The 19,474-nt window shown below is 39.5% G+C and overlaps 1 protein-coding gene across 2 annotated transcripts; it reads left to right on the forward strand.

Moving 5' to 3' along the window:
- Positions 1–664: 664 nt before the first annotated feature.
- STYXL1 (serine/threonine/tyrosine interacting like 1) lies at positions 665–17,115 on the forward strand. Of its 2 annotated transcripts, none has more exons than XM_014067331.2 (10): positions 665–795; positions 2,729–2,984; positions 3,811–3,872; positions 6,262–6,406; positions 6,770–6,826; positions 7,416–7,561; positions 9,146–9,291; positions 10,366–10,463; positions 12,498–12,607; positions 16,597–17,115. In XM_014067331.2, exons 2-10 carry the CDS (start codon positions 2,882–2,884, stop codon positions 16,726–16,728), a joined length of 999 nt encoding a protein of 332 aa, XP_013922806.2. In that variant the 5' UTR covers positions 665–795; positions 2,729–2,881; the 3' UTR covers positions 16,729–17,115. The 2 variants fall into 2 exon arrangements, with proteins under 2 accessions (XP_013922806.2, XP_013922805.2); XM_014067330.2 differs by having other exon boundaries at positions 672–866.
- The last annotated feature ends 2,359 nt before the right edge of the window (positions 17,116–19,474 follow it).

Below are 19,474 nucleotides of genomic sequence, written 5' to 3' on the forward strand. Positions count from 1 at the left end.
CATGATATAAAGCTGTACCCAGTTCTCGCTATGCTTTCTTTCCCCCAAACTCTGGGGAGCCCCGTTTTATTCATTTCCTTTGGCTGTCACCAGCTTGTCAATTTATTCTAGTTTGCCTAGGCCCCTAGGAATGAAACAGTCATTTCGCTCCTGGGGAACTCTAGCGCCTCAAAGTGAGGTTAAGCGAAAGGAACTTTTAACATATTTTCCTGACAGAACAATTAATCAGTGGAACGACTTGCCTCCAGAAGTTGTGAATGCTCCAACACTGAAGTTTTTAAGGAGACTGGACGACCATTTCTCTAAAATGGTGTAGAGTTTCCTGCCTAAGCAGGGAGTTGGACTAGAAGACCTCTAAGGTCCCTTCCAACTCTGTTATTCTATTCTATTTCTATTCCTATTCTATTCCTATTCTATTTCTATACTGTACTATTACTACACTACTCTACACTCCAGCTTTCAAGGTAAAAAGGGAGAAAAATCCCAACTCCCGCGAGAATTCGATCCATTTTATAACCGGTGACTGGAATTCTCGCGACAATTTAATAGCTTGGCCAAAAAAAATGATTTCTCGTCCTCAGCCTCTCGGAGTTGTGGTTAGCGTCGTGTATCGCGAGAGGAAGCGAAAGTGACGTCCTCCTCTCCTAGTTACGCATAAAGCGTCTCTCCATAGGAGCGGGAGTTTCATAGACTCGGTGGGTCTATCGCAAGAGATGGCGATGGGGACGCGAAGGAGTTTCACCCTAGGCGCAGCGATGCTTTTCTCCCTTGAAGTTGCCGACGTCACCCTGGACGGTAAGGACCTGCTGAAGACCGAGGGCGGAAGAGTGGATGCAACTATAGCAACTGTAACACCATTAAACTCGGTAATATGAAAAATAGATTCTATGGTTACCCTGGTAACAGGAACCACAATTGCCCTGACAATAGATATCACGAACTGCATGTGGTGGGTTTCTCTTTTTTAATAACGCCTCCTAGATTCTGAACTGAGTTGATCAGTATTTTAATTTATTTTTATTTATTTAGTTAGTTCATCACTCATGTGCAAGATAACAGGAATACGAATAAACATGAATAAGAACACAAGAAATGGGTACAAATAAATGGGGACATTAGGACAGGGAAGTTAAGCTTGCTGGTGCACTTATGCACACCCCTACTGACCTCTTAGGAATGGGGTGAGGTCAACAGTAGTCAGTTTAAGGTTAAAGTTATAACTTAAAAGTTAAACATACAACTTTTTTTTTCAATTTTATCTTATATAAATTAATTTGATAGATAAAATAAATGTGGTTTAATTTCATCAGCTACGTGAAGGAGAACATAGAGGTCTTAAACCTAAATTTACTAGAGATATAAAAGATAACCCCAAAAAGCAAGTCTATGTTTCCAAAGCATAAATAATGTTACAATTATGTTCTCATCTTGCCCTTCCTGGAAAGAATCCTTCCATGGAGGATTAATGCCTATATTTTGTTTTCTATTGTCCACAGTGATACTTCAGAATTCCTCCTATGTTCTTAATAGAAATATACAGGGTGGAACCTGGAATTTTGGCTTGCAACACATAAGCTCTGCCATTGAGACTTGTAAGGAAGCAGTAACCATTCCATTTCAGTTTAGTTATCCAGACAGACAGCAGTTCTACCTGGGATCCATGCACAGAGAGAGAGAGAGAGAGTTAGTGATTATCCTGTTAAGTTTGATGGTCTGTACCATACTTGCCATATAGTACAGTATTGCTAATCATGAAATTGACACAAGGGAAACTATATTACTGAGTACATAGCTAATTCAGCCCTGAATGGGAAAGCTCCTATTTATTAGCAGTAGAGGGGGGGGGGAATGAAAGTAGTGCCACCTTCATTGTATCAATAAAATCAGTTTTACTGAACACTGCCTCTCCCTCAATTCCTGTCCTAAAGTCTACTGTAAATCCAGGGGTGAAATTCAGCAGGTTCTGACAGGTTCTGAAGAACCAGGAGTGGAAATTTTGAGTAGTTCAGCGAACCTGTAAATACCACCTCTGGCTGGCCCCAGCGTTGGGTGGGAATGGAGATTTTTGCAGTATACTTCCCTGCCATGCCTGCCAAGCTACGCTCACAGAGCCGGTAGTAAAACAATTTGAATTTCATCACTGTGTGAATCCCTTCTAATACTAAGAAGTAATGCCTGAATATTCTTATTTTCCTTTACTCATACCGTCTGTTTTCCTGTTATGTCATACCTGTCTCTTTAGTTAATCCTACTGGGAGCCATTCCACTTGAAGCACAAGGCAGACGATGTTTAGCAAACATTGAATCAATAAAAGATATTATAATCTCTTTTCCTTTTATATCAGGCATTTTCTTTCATAATAGCAATAGCACTTAGACATATACTGCTTCATAATGCTTTTACATCCCTCTCTAAGCAGTTTACAGAGTCAGCCTATTGCCCCCAACAATCTGGGTCCTCATTTTACCCACCTCAGAAGGATGGAAGGCTGAGTCAACCTTCAGCCAGTGAGATTTGAATGGCTAAACTGCAGCTAGGAGTCAGCTGAAGTAACCTGCAGTACTGCACTCTAACCACTGTGCCACCTCAGATCTTAATATATAAGAGTATACACCTAATCAACTGGATTTTTGTTGATTTTTGCAAGCCATTTTACAATTGAGTTAACAAGATTTCCTATATTGAGTGTTACCTCTATATAACGATCCCATTTTTTTCTGCTTTTAGAGTGAACAGCATCCTGGTACCTTGGATTTCAGTTTAAATATGAACTATTTTTTAATGGAGGAGCCACATGACTCTGAATTAGCCTTCTACAAGAATTAATCTTTAGATAATGCAATTGGATTTGTGGCACTGAATTTTTTTTTCCCCAGCGTGATGGCAGGAGTGACCTTGTGTGAACCAACAGAACTGTATAATTTGTTGAATCAGTCTACAAAGATCTCTAGATTAGCAGAGCCAAACTATCTCTGTTTATTGGGTAAGTAAAAGTTATCAAAGATAGTTACATTAATACACGGTGCAGTTGGACATAGGAATCCATGTGAAAGAGGGCAAATGATGAGACATTATGATGCAAATATTACCATTTATGTACTAAATTCCATCCTTAATCTGATGAAATCGGGATACATATAGAATATTAACATGGCTTGTTGCAGATGCCATTGCTGTTATTCTTTTTCTATTTTTGAAACTGTTTTGTATAAATCCTGTATATTACTGTTTGAGTGTTGCTAGGACTATGAGCCAGTTGTGTACAAAGCTATCATCCCTTGATCCTTTAGCAAATCCTTGAGCACCCTGCTTTAGCACTGGGGTAAAAGCTGATCAGCTGCACTTGAGGTTCTTACCCACTGAGACCATATTTATTTTATTTATTACCTTTATGTCCTGACTTTCATTCATGAGCATTTGTATCTTCTGTCCTCCTATTTTTTCCCACCAAACTAACCCTGAGAAATAAAGTGGCTGAGAGAGAATGGTTTGTTCAAAGTCACCTAATAAACTTCTCTTAGAACTTGAGTCTCTACTGATTTCTTCAGCACCCACAAATGTCTAGCGTAGGGATGGGGAGATTTAAAAATTGGCAAGTTGGTGAACTATCTCTTTAGAACATCTGCAGCCTTTAGCACATATACAATAACCATTCCAAGGTAACCCTGCTGGTTTTCTGAGCCATTCCTAGTTCAGCATCTTTACCACTACTTTTCACTGCCCTTCTTTTCATATAGATTTCAGTATAGATTTGTACTTGTAGATTTCATATAAATATATTTTCTTTTTTCTTGTTGCTTTACTTTCAGATGCTCGTACCAAGAGGGAATATAATGAAAGCCACTTGATGACAGCACTAAGAGTCAAAACAGTGAGTTTTATTTCTGGAGAAGTCTACGATTTTTAATATCCTCATATACCCGAAATGCCATACCGAGATTTTTTTAATGGCTAGAAACTCTTAATTTTCTTTGCTAACATTTATGGAATGAAATTAGCTATTGCTTTTATGGTCATACTCTACCTACCTATCAGCCTATGCACATTTATCCTGATATAGCTCTATGAGACAAAATAGGGCTTGTTGCTTTGTAAATATGCATTGCATGACACAATAATAAAAGAGCAAAAACATAACTGAAACAATCACATTCCTCGATTTGTTGAGATAAATGGAAGAAAATAGAATAGATTTGGCTTGTTGCCTAGAAAGCAAGAAGAAAGAAACCAGGTTCCTGTATGATTAATGTGTTCCAACATTTTAACTACTGATGTGAAAAATGTTTTGAAATTAAAACAAACACAACCTTGAAAAGCCTTGTTTCGTGCTTGAATGTACTTCCCAGCATTACCAGTACTGTTCCATTAATAATCTGAAACCATTCTGAAGTGTTTCAAGTTGGAAACGCTTCCTTTGAATTTTGAAAGTGAAAATTTTTAATTTAGGGAAAATAATTTGATTTTGATAGCAACTGCACTTAGACTTATAAACCTCTTCACAGTGCTTTTAGAGCCTTCTCTGAGCAGTTTACAGAGTCAGCCTATTGCCTCCAACAATCTGGGTCCTCATTTTACCCACCACGGAAGGATGGAAGGCTGAGTCAACCTTTAGCCGGTGAGATTTGAACTGCCAAACTGCAGCTAGCAGTCAGCTGAAGTAGCCTGATGGCTTGTTTTTGAACAAAAGATTAGAGTCAGGATTCAGAATAGTTCTAAAACTGTTCTTAATTGGCCAGGCAGATTCATACTAGACTAGAGAGTTGTTTGTTTTGAATACAGCAATTAATGGTTCTTGGGGAACCTATTGTTGCATAGCAGTTTCCATAAAGTAGCATTGAATATTTGGGGATCACAGTTTTGAGGTAGCTATATCATCTGCCCACACCAATATGCATATGTGACAGTGCTATAGTGGCATATTGAGACAAGAAATACACAAACACTATAGTAATAATCTTAAACATTAGTAATATCAATTTTCTTCAAAATAGCAGTAGCACTTAGACTTATATACTTCTCCATGGTGCTTTTATAGCACTCTCTGAGCAGTTTACAATATCAGCATATTGCCCCCAACAGTCTATGTCTTCATTTTACCGACCTCTGAAGGATGGAAAGCTGAATTAACCTTGAGGCTTGTCAGGATCAAACTCCAGGCTGGGCAGATAGCCTGCACTCAGTGTTGGGTTTCAAAAATTGTTCGAACCTACTCTGTGGATGTGGCCTCCTTTGTGGGAGTGGCTTGCCTCCCATGTGACTGGATGGGAGTGGCTTGCCGCCCATGTGACCGGATATGAAGATGCCAACAACACTTGTCAGAACCTCCTTAAATTACCTCTCACACAGCACTGGCATGCATAAGAATATGATGTAAACTTGTTTTTTAAAAGGCATCTTTGGCTTGCGTTAAAACAACTTCAACACACGCAATGTTCTGATTGCACCACAGTAGTCATCCTTACCTTTCACAGAGGCATTGAGTTTTATAAATATGAGCATGATAGTGTAGAATAATCATCTCCAAGGATCAGTGGAACCTCTTCTGTAGGTGTGGCCTGCTTTCCGGGTCCACTGGTGGAACCTCTTCTAACCGGTTCGGTACCGAATAGGTGCAAACTGGTAGGAACCCACCTCTCCCTGCACTACTGCATTTTAACCACTGCGTCACCTGGGCTCAATACCCTAAGGCAGTGTTTCTCAACCTTGGCAACTTTAAGTCCTGTGGACTTCAACTCCCAGAATCCCCCAGCCATCACAGCTGGCTGGAGAATTCTGGGAATTGAAGTCCACAGGACTTAAAGTCGCCAAGGTTGAGAAACACTGCCCTAAGGGGTGGGGTTGAGGGAATAAAAAAGTCCTGAGGGCTATCTTTCTTGTGATATAGGATAATACTCAAAATGAGGAATTGAAATGAGGAATCTTAAAACAGGTTGCACATTTTCCTCAAATATTTTTAACTAATCCATACCCTAGTAGACTCTTAGGGCGCCATTATTTCTATCCTAAAATTGGTTGTCTATCTTCTCCGACACACAATTAGACATTCCAATGTCACAATTTATAAGGAAAAGAGCTATTTCATAGCTGAAAGTTTCAAAATCAGTTTTACTTTATAAGAATGGAACCAGATCTTGGATGTTTCTATTTTAGGGTTAGGATTAGTTTAATGTCCTTAGGATCCACCACAGAAATGCCCCACTCCATTCTTTAGTATCTGTATTTCATGCTACTCAATTTACCTTTGTTTGTTTGTTTTAAAGAATCCATTGGGCAAATATTTGGTGCCTCAATCTGTCAGCCTGGAGTGTGTTCGATACTGTGTAATATATGATGGCAAAACAGAAACTGTGGATGCAGCTTTTGATATGGATTATGATCTACTTGACGTGGATAAAGAACTAACACGTATCATCCCTCTTTTTCTCAAAACTAAAAAGGGAGGGTAGTTTGCTAAGGCTTGGCTCACTCTAGAGTGATGCTCCAAAATGTCTCATTCTTATTGAATTTGGTGGTGATGAGATGTACTGGAATCAGTATCTAGAACTCCCACTGTTGGGCTCCTGACAATCTGAGATCAGCCCATCAAATGCTTAATTACATCAAGCAGTTGCCTTATTCCACATGAAGCTGCTAAATGAGTCAGTCTACTGTAGCAAATGATGCGCATAGCATAGGAACATTTTAAATGGGGGAAATGCTTCTACATCTTGTAAGAAAGGCTTTAGAACCCTGTGTTAAATCCTTTTGTTTCTTCTTTTCTCTATCTAGCATTTGACACAGGATTGGACATAAGGGAATTAAGAACGAAGACATCCTCTGAATATAGTATGTGTTATGTTATCATTATAGTGGCAAATCACTTGTTAGTGTAAATGGGACTTAAGGATGTAGAGAAATCCACTACTCCTCGAATGTGTCTGCCTTAGAAGTACCTTCCTTTCCAGCAAAAGGGAGGGGGGATTTTGCTGTGTGGCCTTAGAGAATGCAGTATTGCAGGCTAATTCTGATAACCACCAGAAGTTCGATCTTGACTGGCTCATGGTTGACTCAGCCTTCTATCCTTCTGAGGTCGGTAAAACGAGGACTCAGATTGTTGAGGGCAATATGCTGACACTGTAAACTGCTTAGAGAGGGCTGTAAAGCACTATGAAGCAGTATATGTCTTAAGTGCTATTGCTAGTGCTATAAGTCATTTAAATAAATTAATACTAGGGGGAAAAACAATGGGGTGTCAGATATATAGAAAGAGGTATTGCTTTTAAGAAACAGAACTTGGATCCTATTGTAATGAGCATGGGAATATACATGTAATACGGAGTTGTAATAACAAATGGGATGGACTTAAAGAAGCCCATGCCACAAATCAATAAATATTTTGCATCAACACTTTACTCTCTAAATGATCTGCTTGTAGATGCTAAAGAAGGCTCTGCGGCACGCTGTGCAAGAATTATGCAGCGGCTCACCCGCTTTCCAGTCATGATCTTAAGAGGCGGTTATGAACGCTTTACAGCCTCCTACCACTACCTCAGGACGCAAAAGATCTTTTGGATGCTTCAAGTATGACAAACGTCATAGAGGAAAGACCAGGCTTTCTGCTTATACTTCAAGATTTCCCCTTTTTTCCCTTCAATTCAGAGGAGTATTATTTTTTTTATTAATAAATTGGCAGTGGGAAACCTCAGGTATATATGCACGCTCACACATATGGCCCTCTTTGTGGTGGGAAACTTAAATTCTCTTCTTTGATGCTCCAATTAGTTGTTGAAAGCCTCAGAAGGAGCAAAAGTTAATAGTCCCTTGTGGTTCTTTGTTTGTTCTTCTCTGTGCTAATGCTGAGAGTCTTGGAAACGGCTTGTTTCTTAGCTGCTCTTTCTTTCTATCCCTTCTAGAACGGCCTAGTGGCTTCCAGACTCACACCAACTTGATTTGGAATTGGCTTGATGTCATGGCTAATTGGGGGGCGTGTTCAGCAATTTGGGGAAAATTCTTTCCCGGGTCAAGTGGTCAGATGGCCGACAAAATTTCCTTTTTTTTTTTTTGCTAAACATTGTTATGGAAATGTTCAATAGTATATGTAATCATATTCAATTTTCGCTTTATAACTCTGTGTGAAGGTTGGACAAAGTTCTTGCATAGGTAATCAGCCATATTGTTCAGAACTTTATGATGCATCTTACAATCCAAATGTATATCAGGATGTAAATATTAGGGAAAGATGTATGCAAAATGTGTACATTACAACTTGCAAAAAATGTTAATGTCAAGAAAAGTAGCTACGGATGGGAGATTAGCATACATAAAAATAAGCTCAGAATTTTGGTTGGGAACTCTTGTTCTTCTGTAAAGTAGACTGCATTCTCTAAGGCTTAACAATATTGAATAAAGCAATGATTGGTTGGTTCATGTTCATGTAGCAGTGGCTGAAAAGCAAGTATTGTTCAAAAGAGTCTCCTAAGTAGGTAGATTACACCCTAAAATTTTGTAAGAATTATGTCTAGCATAATTCTTACAAAACACTCTTTGTACCTCTATTATTCCTATTGTTTTTACGGGGCTGATTAAAACTGAGGGTTCTGCTCAGGTGTAGGCACAGTAAGTTGAGTATAAACAGACCTCTCAGTAGAGACTAGATTTTTATTATCCAAAAGAGGTGTTTGAACTCTGCATTCCTTCTCTTTTCCTCAAGTAGCAAAAACTTCCCAGATTCAGCAGGCATTTGAGGCAGACAACTAGAATCCTTCCTCCTTAGGGAGGTCTGGGGCATCAGTTTTTTCCTGTTGGATATTTTTAAAGGATTCTTGTATTTTATTTCATTTAAGAACTATACCTGCAATGTTCTCTTGTGAATTTTAAACCTTGATATACTTCTTTGAGAGTTCCCTTCTAGCCAAACTCATGTTTCCTGCTTTCCGTTTGTCTAATGAGAAGCACGTAGGTATCATGGAGTTCAGTGGGACTCAATCTCAGTGGTCTGCAGCCTGCAAGGTTCTACACTTTATTGGATTTGAGATTTGAAACTACACATCTCAATGACCCTTCTTGAAATCAAGAGGATCTTGAAAATGCCTGTATTGATTTCCGCTCCCTGACTTTGAACAAGTACTGTGCTTTCATTGGGTGATCTGTCCCCCTCCCCAACAGGAATTGGAAGCCTTTAAAACTTATCCAGTAGAAATCGTGCCTGCTAAGCTGTACATGGGAAACTACGCGCAAGCCTGCGACAGCCAGATTCAGAAGGATCTGAAAATCAAGGCTCACATTAATATCTCTGAGGAAGCTGGCATATTGTGAGTATGCAGCCCCCAGTAACAATTTACTGAAGATGATTCAGCATTCCCCGCTTTTCCAGTCTTGTAAGAGAAATTGCAATAGATACCTTCCTGTTCTGACACCCCACCCCCTCTTCATACAGCAAAGCACGCTGAGACAAAGATACTTCAAGGATTTATTAACACACAGACTAAACCTTGGCAGCAATCCAGCCTGCCAAGCTAGCCACGTTAGCTTCTCCAGATCTAGTGAATACGTTGATTCCTCCGACGAGCATGTGGAAAGTCATTCCTTTTATAGTCTTGAGAGGAGCCTAATTACCACCAGCTAAGTTCAATTATCTCCTGTAACTGCGTAACTGTTTCTTACGCCTATTAGCCCTCCTTTGCTGGGTATCCAGGACTAACTCCCTTGTCTTCTCCCTACTGCTCCAAGGCTCAGGCGCCTCCTGGTGGGCACCCAGCCTCTCTGCGCTCTGCTCGGAGTCGGAACCTTGTCCAGGATCCTCCAGAGCCGACTCATAGGGCCCCTCGCTGTCGGAGTCTGGTGGCAGCTCCAACGGCTCCTGCTGGGCCACAACAACTTCCCATGCATTATTTTAATCCTGGGTTTTATAAGGCCATTTCCAATCATGCCACTGAATTTTAGCACTTGATTTTTTTTTAAGTGCAATTTCTTATCAATGTGCAGTGGCAGACATGTGGAATTTATAAATGAAAGACCTAGAGTGGCCTTAATATTATTATTTTTAAAATCCTTCCCCTATTTCCATCCAAAAAATACCCAGAAGAAAGAAAATAGATGTACAAAAATATAAACTCAGATTATCTATGATTCCTTGCCCATTTTTCACACACTGTTGTATTTTTAAAATGACCTATCCTCTAAATAGCTTACAGTATATATAATTCCCACCACCAAACAACTCAATGATTTAAGCCAGTTTGAGAATGATTGATAAAGATCATTATGAGCTTTATAGCTAAACAAAAGTTTGAACTACTCCAATTCTAATCAGTTATTATATTATGATATTGACTGGGCTGATTCAGTTTTGCATGCTTCTAAACAGATCGTCTCTTTTTCCCCAGCTTCCTTGAAGACACAGAAAAACTCCTTCATATCCCTATTCCTGATTCTCTAGAGGCAGATTTGTTTTCTCACTTTCGCCACATTTGTCACTTTATTGGTAAGTAGACTAGTGATATTCTCCTTCCCCAGTCCAGAGGGCAAGTGTGTAGCCCCAAACTCATTTTTTTACCTGTTTATTCCAAATATCCAATCTTTCCATCATTTCACCTCATCTCACCCCTGCTAAAGAGACAGGATTGTCATCTGCATTCTCAGTGCATCTGTAAGTTACAAGCCTTCATATTGAACTTATTGAGGGAAATCCAGGGGTGGATTTCAAGTACCAGAATTCTCAAGCCAACCATACTAGCTAGGGAATTCTGGGAATTGAAGTCTACTCAAAGTTGCTGAAGTTGAAAAACACTGATTTGGGCTATAAACAGAAATCATGGAATGGCATGAATTAATGCTGATTAATATAGTCCCAAATTTCTGGTACTAAATTCCAGATTGTCGAAGTAAAAACAGTTTTAAAAAAAAGTGGTTTAGCTGTGTTTAGACTGCTGTTCATTCTGTCACGATCACAACCCTGTAATAGAGAATCTATAGATTTCTGGTGCCAGCAGAACATTTGGGGATCACCTAAAGTGGGGAGGATAGAGTAGGCTGAGAGGTAACGGGGACAAAAAAAAGCAAACAGATGCTATAGCACAGCTTAGCTCCTGTCTGCAACTCCTTAAAGCAGCTGCATCTTTTTCCAGGATCAGGAAAAGAGCAACTACTTGAGTCATCTTCTCTAAGGAGAACAGAGGGATATATGAGGATGGACCACTTACTGAGGCAAGGTGGCTTCTGAATAGATACACTATATTGCCAAAAGTATTCACTCACCCATCCAAATAATCAGAATCAGGGGTTCCAATCACTTCCATAGCCATAGGTGTATAAAATCAAGTACCTAGGCATGCAGACTCTTTTTACAAACATTGGTGAAAGAATGGGTCGCTCTCAGCAGTTCAGTGAATTCCAGCGTGGAATTGTTGATAGGATGCCACCTGTGCAACAAATCCAGCCGTGAAATTTCCTCGCTCCTAAATATTCCACAGTCAACTGTATTATAAGAACGTGGAAGTGTTTGGGAACGACAGCAACTCAGCCACGAAGTGGTAGGCCACGTAAACTCATCCAACATCAGTGTGTGACCTCACAAATGCACTTCTGGAAGAATGGTCAAAAATTCCCATAAACACACTCCTAAACCTTGTGGACAGCCTTCTCAGAAGAGTTGAAACTGTTACAGCTGCAAAGAGTGGACCGACGTCATATTGAACCCTATGGATTAGGAATGGGATGTCACTTACAGTAAGTTCATATGCAAGTAAAGGCAGGTGAGCAAATACTTTTGGCAATATAGTGTATGTGCAGATCAATGCAAATTTGATCCTTTTGCCTATTGATTTGCAGTGTGTGATTTATGCCTGCACTTTTATTGAAATATCCAGGCATAAATATACAGACATAAGTCAATTTAGAGAACATCTATAGAAATCATCATCATATTGTGTGCTAGTGTTTATGGTAAAGTGTTTGGGAAGTACTGTAGTTTGCCACTGCCCCCTTCCTTCGGCTGGGAGAGACCAAACTGACTCAATGCCAGAGGTGGGATTAGAACTCGGTTTTCTGGTTTCTAGCCTGGTGTTTTAACCACTATAGAACAGCAAACTGGTTTTCCAACTATATTTATACAGTAGTTTTTTAAATCCCTTTTGTTTAGAGAACTCATGGTGTCAATTCAAAACTTTTAGTTCTCTAGATAACAGACTTCATTTCCCATTGGAATGTGTAAACTACGCATTGGCAAATAGGCCCTGATGTCCTCTGGGGACATAATCTCACCCCTTCCCTTAACTCTTACGTACCTTGACACAGAAATAAATATGACTGACATCAATGGGATATCTACTGGATTTAAATGTATGAGCTTAAAACTTGAAGAATTCACATTTGGCCCAATCATGTCTCATAATTTTCCCACATAAACTGGCACCAAGATTAAAACTGTAAAGAAGAAATATTGACTGTTTTTTAATGTAGAATTTATTGCCTTCAAACTCTTAATGAAAAAAATTAAATTAATGAAAAAATTGTTTAGATGGTAACCTACATAATGGAGCAGTCCTGGTCTTCTCCACTTTGGGAATAAGCAGGTGTAGCACAGCAGTGATGGCTTACCTTATCCATTCTTGCAGGCTTTACTTGAAGGTGAGTGTAATTAACAATCTGTGACAACCTTTCCTACTAGTCAGGGGTGTCAAACTCACGTCGTCACGGCTGCGTCATGTGACTTATCGGGACTTTTCTCTCCTTCGCTAAACCAGACGTGGGCCTAGCCAGTATCTGGCCTGTGGGCTGGGAGTTTGACAGCCCTGTACTAGGTGCTTTCTAGATAGATTAGGATTGTAGCTTCTCAAGAGGACACAAGTAGGGAGAGGCTATCATACACTAATGTTAGCTCTTCCTACCCCCAACGAATTTTGCCATTATGCTGAGCATTCATGTAGCTGCACTCATATTTTATTCTCAGATATCTTTTTGTCCAAATTTCTCTCCCATTCTCTATTGTTTTGTTTGTATGTGTCAGTTTTTCATCTATAAGATTCTTGGAACAGAAAACTACATTGTTTGTCGATTATCTACTGTCAAATTAAGTTTGACGGTAATTAGTTTAGGCAGTTTTAAAAACGGAATGTGAAATCAAAGATGATATAGGGGCCTTAATGCCCAAATTAGAACATGAATCATGATTTACTTTAAAATGTCTCACATTATTAGGGTCTCATACTGTGTCTTTACTTTTGGACCATTTTGCCTAATATTGGTCTACCATGATTATCAGCGGTTCCCCAAAGGCTCAAGCAAGATCTTCCCATCACTTGCTACCTGACTCTTAGCTAGAAACTGAGAATGGAAAATATGGCAAATTAAAGCATGGGTTGTACTACTTACTATGGTTCCAAGGTAGTAGTGGGCTCCAGATCCTGTTCCAACCGGTACGGTTGGAACGGGCCCGGCGGCGTCCACATGGATCTGCATAGCACGTGTGTGCGTCTTAGCATCTCCACGAGCCTCCATGACGCTCCAGCTCCTCAGCAGAGTATTGCGCAGGTGCTATACGCGCCATGCGCGTACATGGAAACCCCGAAGACTTAAAAGATGGGTAAAGGGCAGATGGGTGGGCCCTCAGGAGCACCTTACGGGAATGGTATCTGGTGTTCCGGGCAGGCTCCGATACACCCATACCAGGGTGTACTGCCTGCAACCCACCACTATTCTAAGGGTATCTTCAGGAGCAGTCAACAAAAACAACATGGTGCACATGGCTGAAGCCCTGCATATTTATTTATTTTTAAATTATTTTTATTTTTTGTTACATAGACAACAATGGGAAAGGGAGAGGATGGAAAGAAAAAAAAGGGGGGGGGAGGGAAAACCCATCTTCACATACAATATGTCGTTTAATCACAGGTGCATCCCTACTAAGTTTATACATCCCGTATCTCTCTATTGTATATTTAATAAGCACCACAATAAGCTAGGGTTTAAAAAACAAAAAACAACAAAATAAAACAAGGGAGAGAGGAGGAAAAAAAAGGGTGGGGGAAGGGGGGGAGGCCAAAAAGGACAAAAAAGGTCCAAGAAGGAAAGGGAAAAACAAAAACAAAAACAAAAAGAAAAAAGAAAAAAAACCATCATCACATGCAGCATGTCGTTTGATTACGGTTGTTTTAACATCTACATCTTCAAATAATGTTTACCATCTCAGATATTTCCTCTAATGTAACTAAAGGTCTCATTTTCCTTCTACCATATATATTCAGTTAACATTAGCATTGTTTTCCCCCAGAGAATATACTTCTATTCATTGTTAATCTTGCATTTCATACCTTGAAACAGAGATCTTATTCCTTCATTGTTCAACAAGTCATCGCTGCCTATATATACCAGTTTTCATTTGTTCCCCTATTAGAATTGCCTTATCAGCAGCGAAATATCATTATAATAAATTCTTAACCTTATACATTATATCACCAGACCTTATATTAGTACTTCCTTATATCATTGTTGAATTATTTCACAGCATAATTATATCATCATTTACTTTTTCCAATTAAGGCATAAGTGTATCATTTTTCATTTCCAAAATTTTGTTTTTTTTCCCTTAGCCATTGATAAAACAAGTCCCATATCTTATAAAATTGTTCATCCTCTTGCTCTCTAATTTCAAATGTCAATTTACTCATTTCGGCACAGTCCATTATTTTTCGAATGATTTCTTCCTCTTTTGGTATTGTTTCATTTTTCCAGTTTTTTGCAAATACAATTCTGGCTGCTGTTACAACATTTACAATCAAATATTTTAAGTCTTTGTTGTAGGTTTCTGGTAAAATTCCCAATAAAAAGACCTCTGGTTTAAAGTCTATTTGTTTGTGTATCATTTTCTCCAACCACATGTGGATTTTAGTCCAGTATCTTTTGGCTTCAGTGCAAGTCCACCACATGTGGTAGTATGAGCCAGGTATCTGGTGACATTTCCAACACTTTTCTGATTTATTCTTGAACATTCTTGCGATTCTGGTCGGGGGTAGATGCCACCTGTAAAACATCTTATACAAGTTTTCTCTATATGCAGTAGACATTGTCATTTTGTAATTTTGAGACCACAATTTCTGCCAATTCTCTAAATCAATCCCATACTTAAAAATTTTCCCCCAAGCAATCATAGTTTCTTTAACTTGTTCTTCATGCAATTTAAACTCCAATAAATATCCATATAGTTTTTTAATTACTTTTTCATCGGTACCTGTTAGAATTTTGTCTAGCTCAGTCATTTTATTATAGAGACCTTTAGTTTTTCTATCTTCATTATATCTAGATTGTATCTGTACATATGAATACCAGTTCATTTCCATCCCTTCTTGCTTCAACTCTTGACTAGATTTGAGCTCACCCTCTGCATTCAATAATTCTATATATCTAACTGTTTGTTCCTTTTTATGTATTATCGGATACGAGAATGCTTCAGTTGTTGATGTCCAGACTGGAATTTTTAAATAATGTAATTTTTTAATCTTTTCCCAATTTAACAACAACGCCTCCCTTATATAATGTCTTCTAAAATAACCATGTGGTTTAGTTCCCTTATACCATAAGAAAGCATGCCATCCCAACAGCAAATCGTGACCTTCTACGTTCAATAATCTAGAGTTTTTTAATGATATCCACTCCTTAATCCACATCAGGTTTGCTGCCTGATAGTATAGCTCCCAATCGGGTAAACCAGATTAAAACGACAAATAGCAATCGATTTGGAGAAATGGGGAAACTTGCATTTATCAATGATGGGAAGAATTTCCACAATTAAAATGAACATTCTACCTAGAATTCTATATCTGTTTCAGACAATCCCAATTAGACTGGGTAAGGATTTTTTTCTAGACTTAAATAAAATAGTTTTGAAATTTATTTGGCAAGGGAAAAAAGCTAGAATAAAGCTTAAATTACTACAAGATGTTAGATCAAGAGGAGGTTTTGGTTTAAGCCCTGCATATTTTAATGTATACTGTCATCATCATCATCATCCTTTTAAGCCATTGTCAATCTGCTGCAGGATGAAGGCCTCTTCTCTATATTTCCAACCAATACTGTCCTGAGCTTTCTTTTGCCAATTGGGCCTGCAATACTTGATGATGTTGTCAATCAGTCTCTTCCATGGACCCTTTTTATCAAGTGGGATTCATTCTATGACTGCCTTGGTCCACCTGCCATCAATTCTTTTTGTTAGGTGACCAGACTGTTGTGTTACTGTATATGCATAAAAAGCGGTGAAGTTTCAACTCATGTATCAAGAACTGAACTTAGGGTTTTGGCACATGAAGCATGTATTCCTCCATGAAGTCAGAGAGATCCCTTCCCTGATTATGGTTTAGATGGCTGGGACTCTAGGATAGAGGTCTTCAAACTTGGCAACTTTAAGACTTGTGAACTTCAACTCTCAGAATTCTCCAGCCAGCATAGCTGGCTGGAGAATTCTGGGAGCTGAAGTCCACAAGTCTTAAAGTTGCCACGTTTGGGGACCCCTGCTCTAGGAACACAGAATTCAATGCAAGTCTTCTGTTCCGCCAAGATGCTTGAGGCTTTTTTCAAATATTTTCCCTCCTTCTGACCTTTGCATTTTATACCTTTCTTCACAGAACGCCTGGAAGCATGTCCAGAAATGTAAAAATAACATACGGCCCAATCGAGCATTTGTGCAGCAGCTGTCAGATTGGGAACAAAAATTCTATATAACTGCCATCACTGACATTTCAGAACCAAATTACTGATCAGTAGCGCTGTTTATTGTGAGTTAGTGGGGCGGAAAAAGGAGAAGGAAACCCACATTTATTTTTCAGAAACTGTTGAAGGAAAACGTTACCTTCCATTGTTGCACTATTGCTGACTTTATCGTCTGTCTCACACACTAACAGACACTTCATTATGTTTTTACTTTTCATGAGCTTGTTTGTCGAGGTCAGAAAGGTATTATATAGAATAAACTTCCAGGCATCCAAAATGCTATTCCTCAATCAAGATGCTTCCATTAAAAATCTCTGTTTGCAGCTACAGATCAAGAAAAGCTGTAGCCCATCCCTATGGAACACTGTATCACCAGAGGTGAGAAATGCTTGGCCTTCCAGAAGAATATTAAAACTTGGCTTTGCCACTTGGTATGAGACCCTGAGGGAGGCTCTCATTGCTCAGTTCCCACCCAGGCATGAAATCCTCTTACCTTTGCTACTGATTCGGAACCGGGAGCGCATGTGCGTTGCGCTTCTGCACATGCGCAGAACTGGGGCGAACCGGCAAGCCTTGAGTTTGACACCCTTGCCCTACAGGGGAGTCTTGTAGAATATGATTGCCTCAGGAGAAAAGCCAGAAATCTCACACAGATATATTAGAAATGAAGGGGAATCCTACATAAGCAAACTACTTGAATAATCCCTGACAATCCACGTGACCCAAGCTCTGAGCAAGGAGGTCATATTTTCCTTTGCCTGACACACCAGTAACATCTTAATAGTCCTGTATGTGCCTTGGGACAATGGTGGTTGAAAGACTTCTCTGGTTCTTAGTGCCAAAGAACTAAGCAAAGTCATGATCTCAGCTCAGCAACAATCAGGATTAGCATTCAGAAAAAGCAAAATGCATGTATGGAACCGTCAGCCAATAGCATGATGCCGGTGAAGCTTGCCAGTCAGCTGGCAGCAGGGGTAATGACCCACATGGATCTAATAACATATCAAGGACATAATCATGTGCTGCATTATTGCTTTATTATGAAGAACCCGGCTAGAGGAAATAGACTGGCAATTTCCTAAGCAATAACTGACAGTCTGCAGATTGCACGGGGCTCTCAAACTTGTTTTTGGCCCTTAGAATCTCCCCCCATTCCACCCAAAGAACTACGCAGCAAATTGCACAAAACTCAAAATGCCTCCTGCAATTATGCCACCTGCTCCAGCAGCTCTCGCCCTGTTGTGATGGAAACTTCTTGTTTACATCAGAAGGGAACTAAAGACAAGTTACAAACGTTGCAGCAAAAAACAGCTGTGGCAAGAAGCAAATCACCCTGGACCATTAAAAAAATGGTTGTTTAAAAAAAATTAAAGAATAAGAGGTAGTTGTTTGCAGAGAGTTCTCGCCACAGTTTCCACCAATAATGTAAACACTTAACGTGACTTCAAACTCTGGTGGCATAGATAATAATCGTCTGGTTTGTTGCTTGCCTGATCTGGAAAGGGTCAGATCAGGTTACAATTGAATGGGAGACAAGTGTAAAAATCACAGAGGTCCAAATTTGGAAGTCAAAAAAGATTCCGGAAAGAAAGAAGGAGCAAAATTATTGCCAAGCAAGCAGTCCGTGAACTCTCCAGTAACTGAGCTAGATCTGGTGAGAGTATCTTTTATACAGACCCAGCCAATGGGTGCTTATGTGACAAATCATACCTACATAAACCTTAGCTTAGCAGGATAGTTAGGCCACCATGTCGCTACGACTTCACCGGTATCTGACATCCTACTGCTTGACAAACAATCTCTGGAAAGAGTGCAGAGAAGAGCAACAAAAATGATTATAGGACTGGAGGCTAAATCATACCATGAACGGTGACAGAACGGAATTGGATGTGTTTAGTCTCACAGAAGGACATGATAGTGTTCCAATATTTGAGGGGCTTCCACAAAGACGAGGTGCTCAAAACTATTTTCCAAAGCCCAAAAGCCACAAGAAATAGTTGGAAGCAAACCAGGGAGAAAAGCAGCCTAGAACTAAGAAATTTCCAAAGGGTGAGAGGAATGAACCAAGAAGAACGACTTCAGAAATTATGGGTGCTCCATCACAGGAGGCTCTCAAGAAGACATTTTTTAAACAGAATTACCGACTTGGGAGGGACCTTGGAGGTCTTCTAGTCCAATCCTGCTCAGGTAGGAGACAATATACCATTTCAGACAAATGGTTATCCAATCTCCTCTTAAAAGCCTCCCTTATGGAGCACCCACAACTTCTGGAGCCAACTCTGATGAATTGTTGTCACTGTTAGTTCTGGGTTGCTTCTCTCCTTGTTTAGATTCCATCCCTTGCTTCTTGTTTTGTTTCCAGGTGCTTTGGAAAATAAGAGTTGACTTTCTTGTTTTTTTTTTCCTTTGAAAATGTTTTGCTTCTCATCCAAGAAGCTTCTTCAGTTCTAACCGACAGGTGAGGAATGGAAGGATTGTTGCAGTCATCTGGTCGTTAGCACTCTGAAGATCAGCGGTTAGTTTCCTGAGAGACTTTTTTTAATAAAAGTTTTTTATTTTTCAATTTTCATAGCAAATAACCACATGTACACTATTACATAACATTATATTACACTGTTAAATGTTTACACCAATTCATCTTACCATCAACTCCCAAAGATGATTATTGGCTCTTCTGCTCTCCATACACCGTATTTATACCCTATCCTTCACTTTCTTCTCCCTCTCTCCTCCTCCTCCCTACCTTTCTTCCCTCTGTCGGCCTTCTTTACTTCCCCTTCCTCTCCTTCTCCT

The sequence above is a fragment of the Thamnophis sirtalis genome, unplaced genomic scaffold (assembly GCF_051295495.1).
Source record: "Thamnophis sirtalis isolate CommonGarterSnake01/CBP01778 unplaced genomic scaffold, rThaSir2_p1.2 scaffold_6, whole genome shotgun sequence".
In the NCBI taxonomy this organism is placed as follows: Eukaryota; Metazoa; Chordata; class Lepidosauria; order Squamata; family Natricidae; genus Thamnophis; species Thamnophis sirtalis.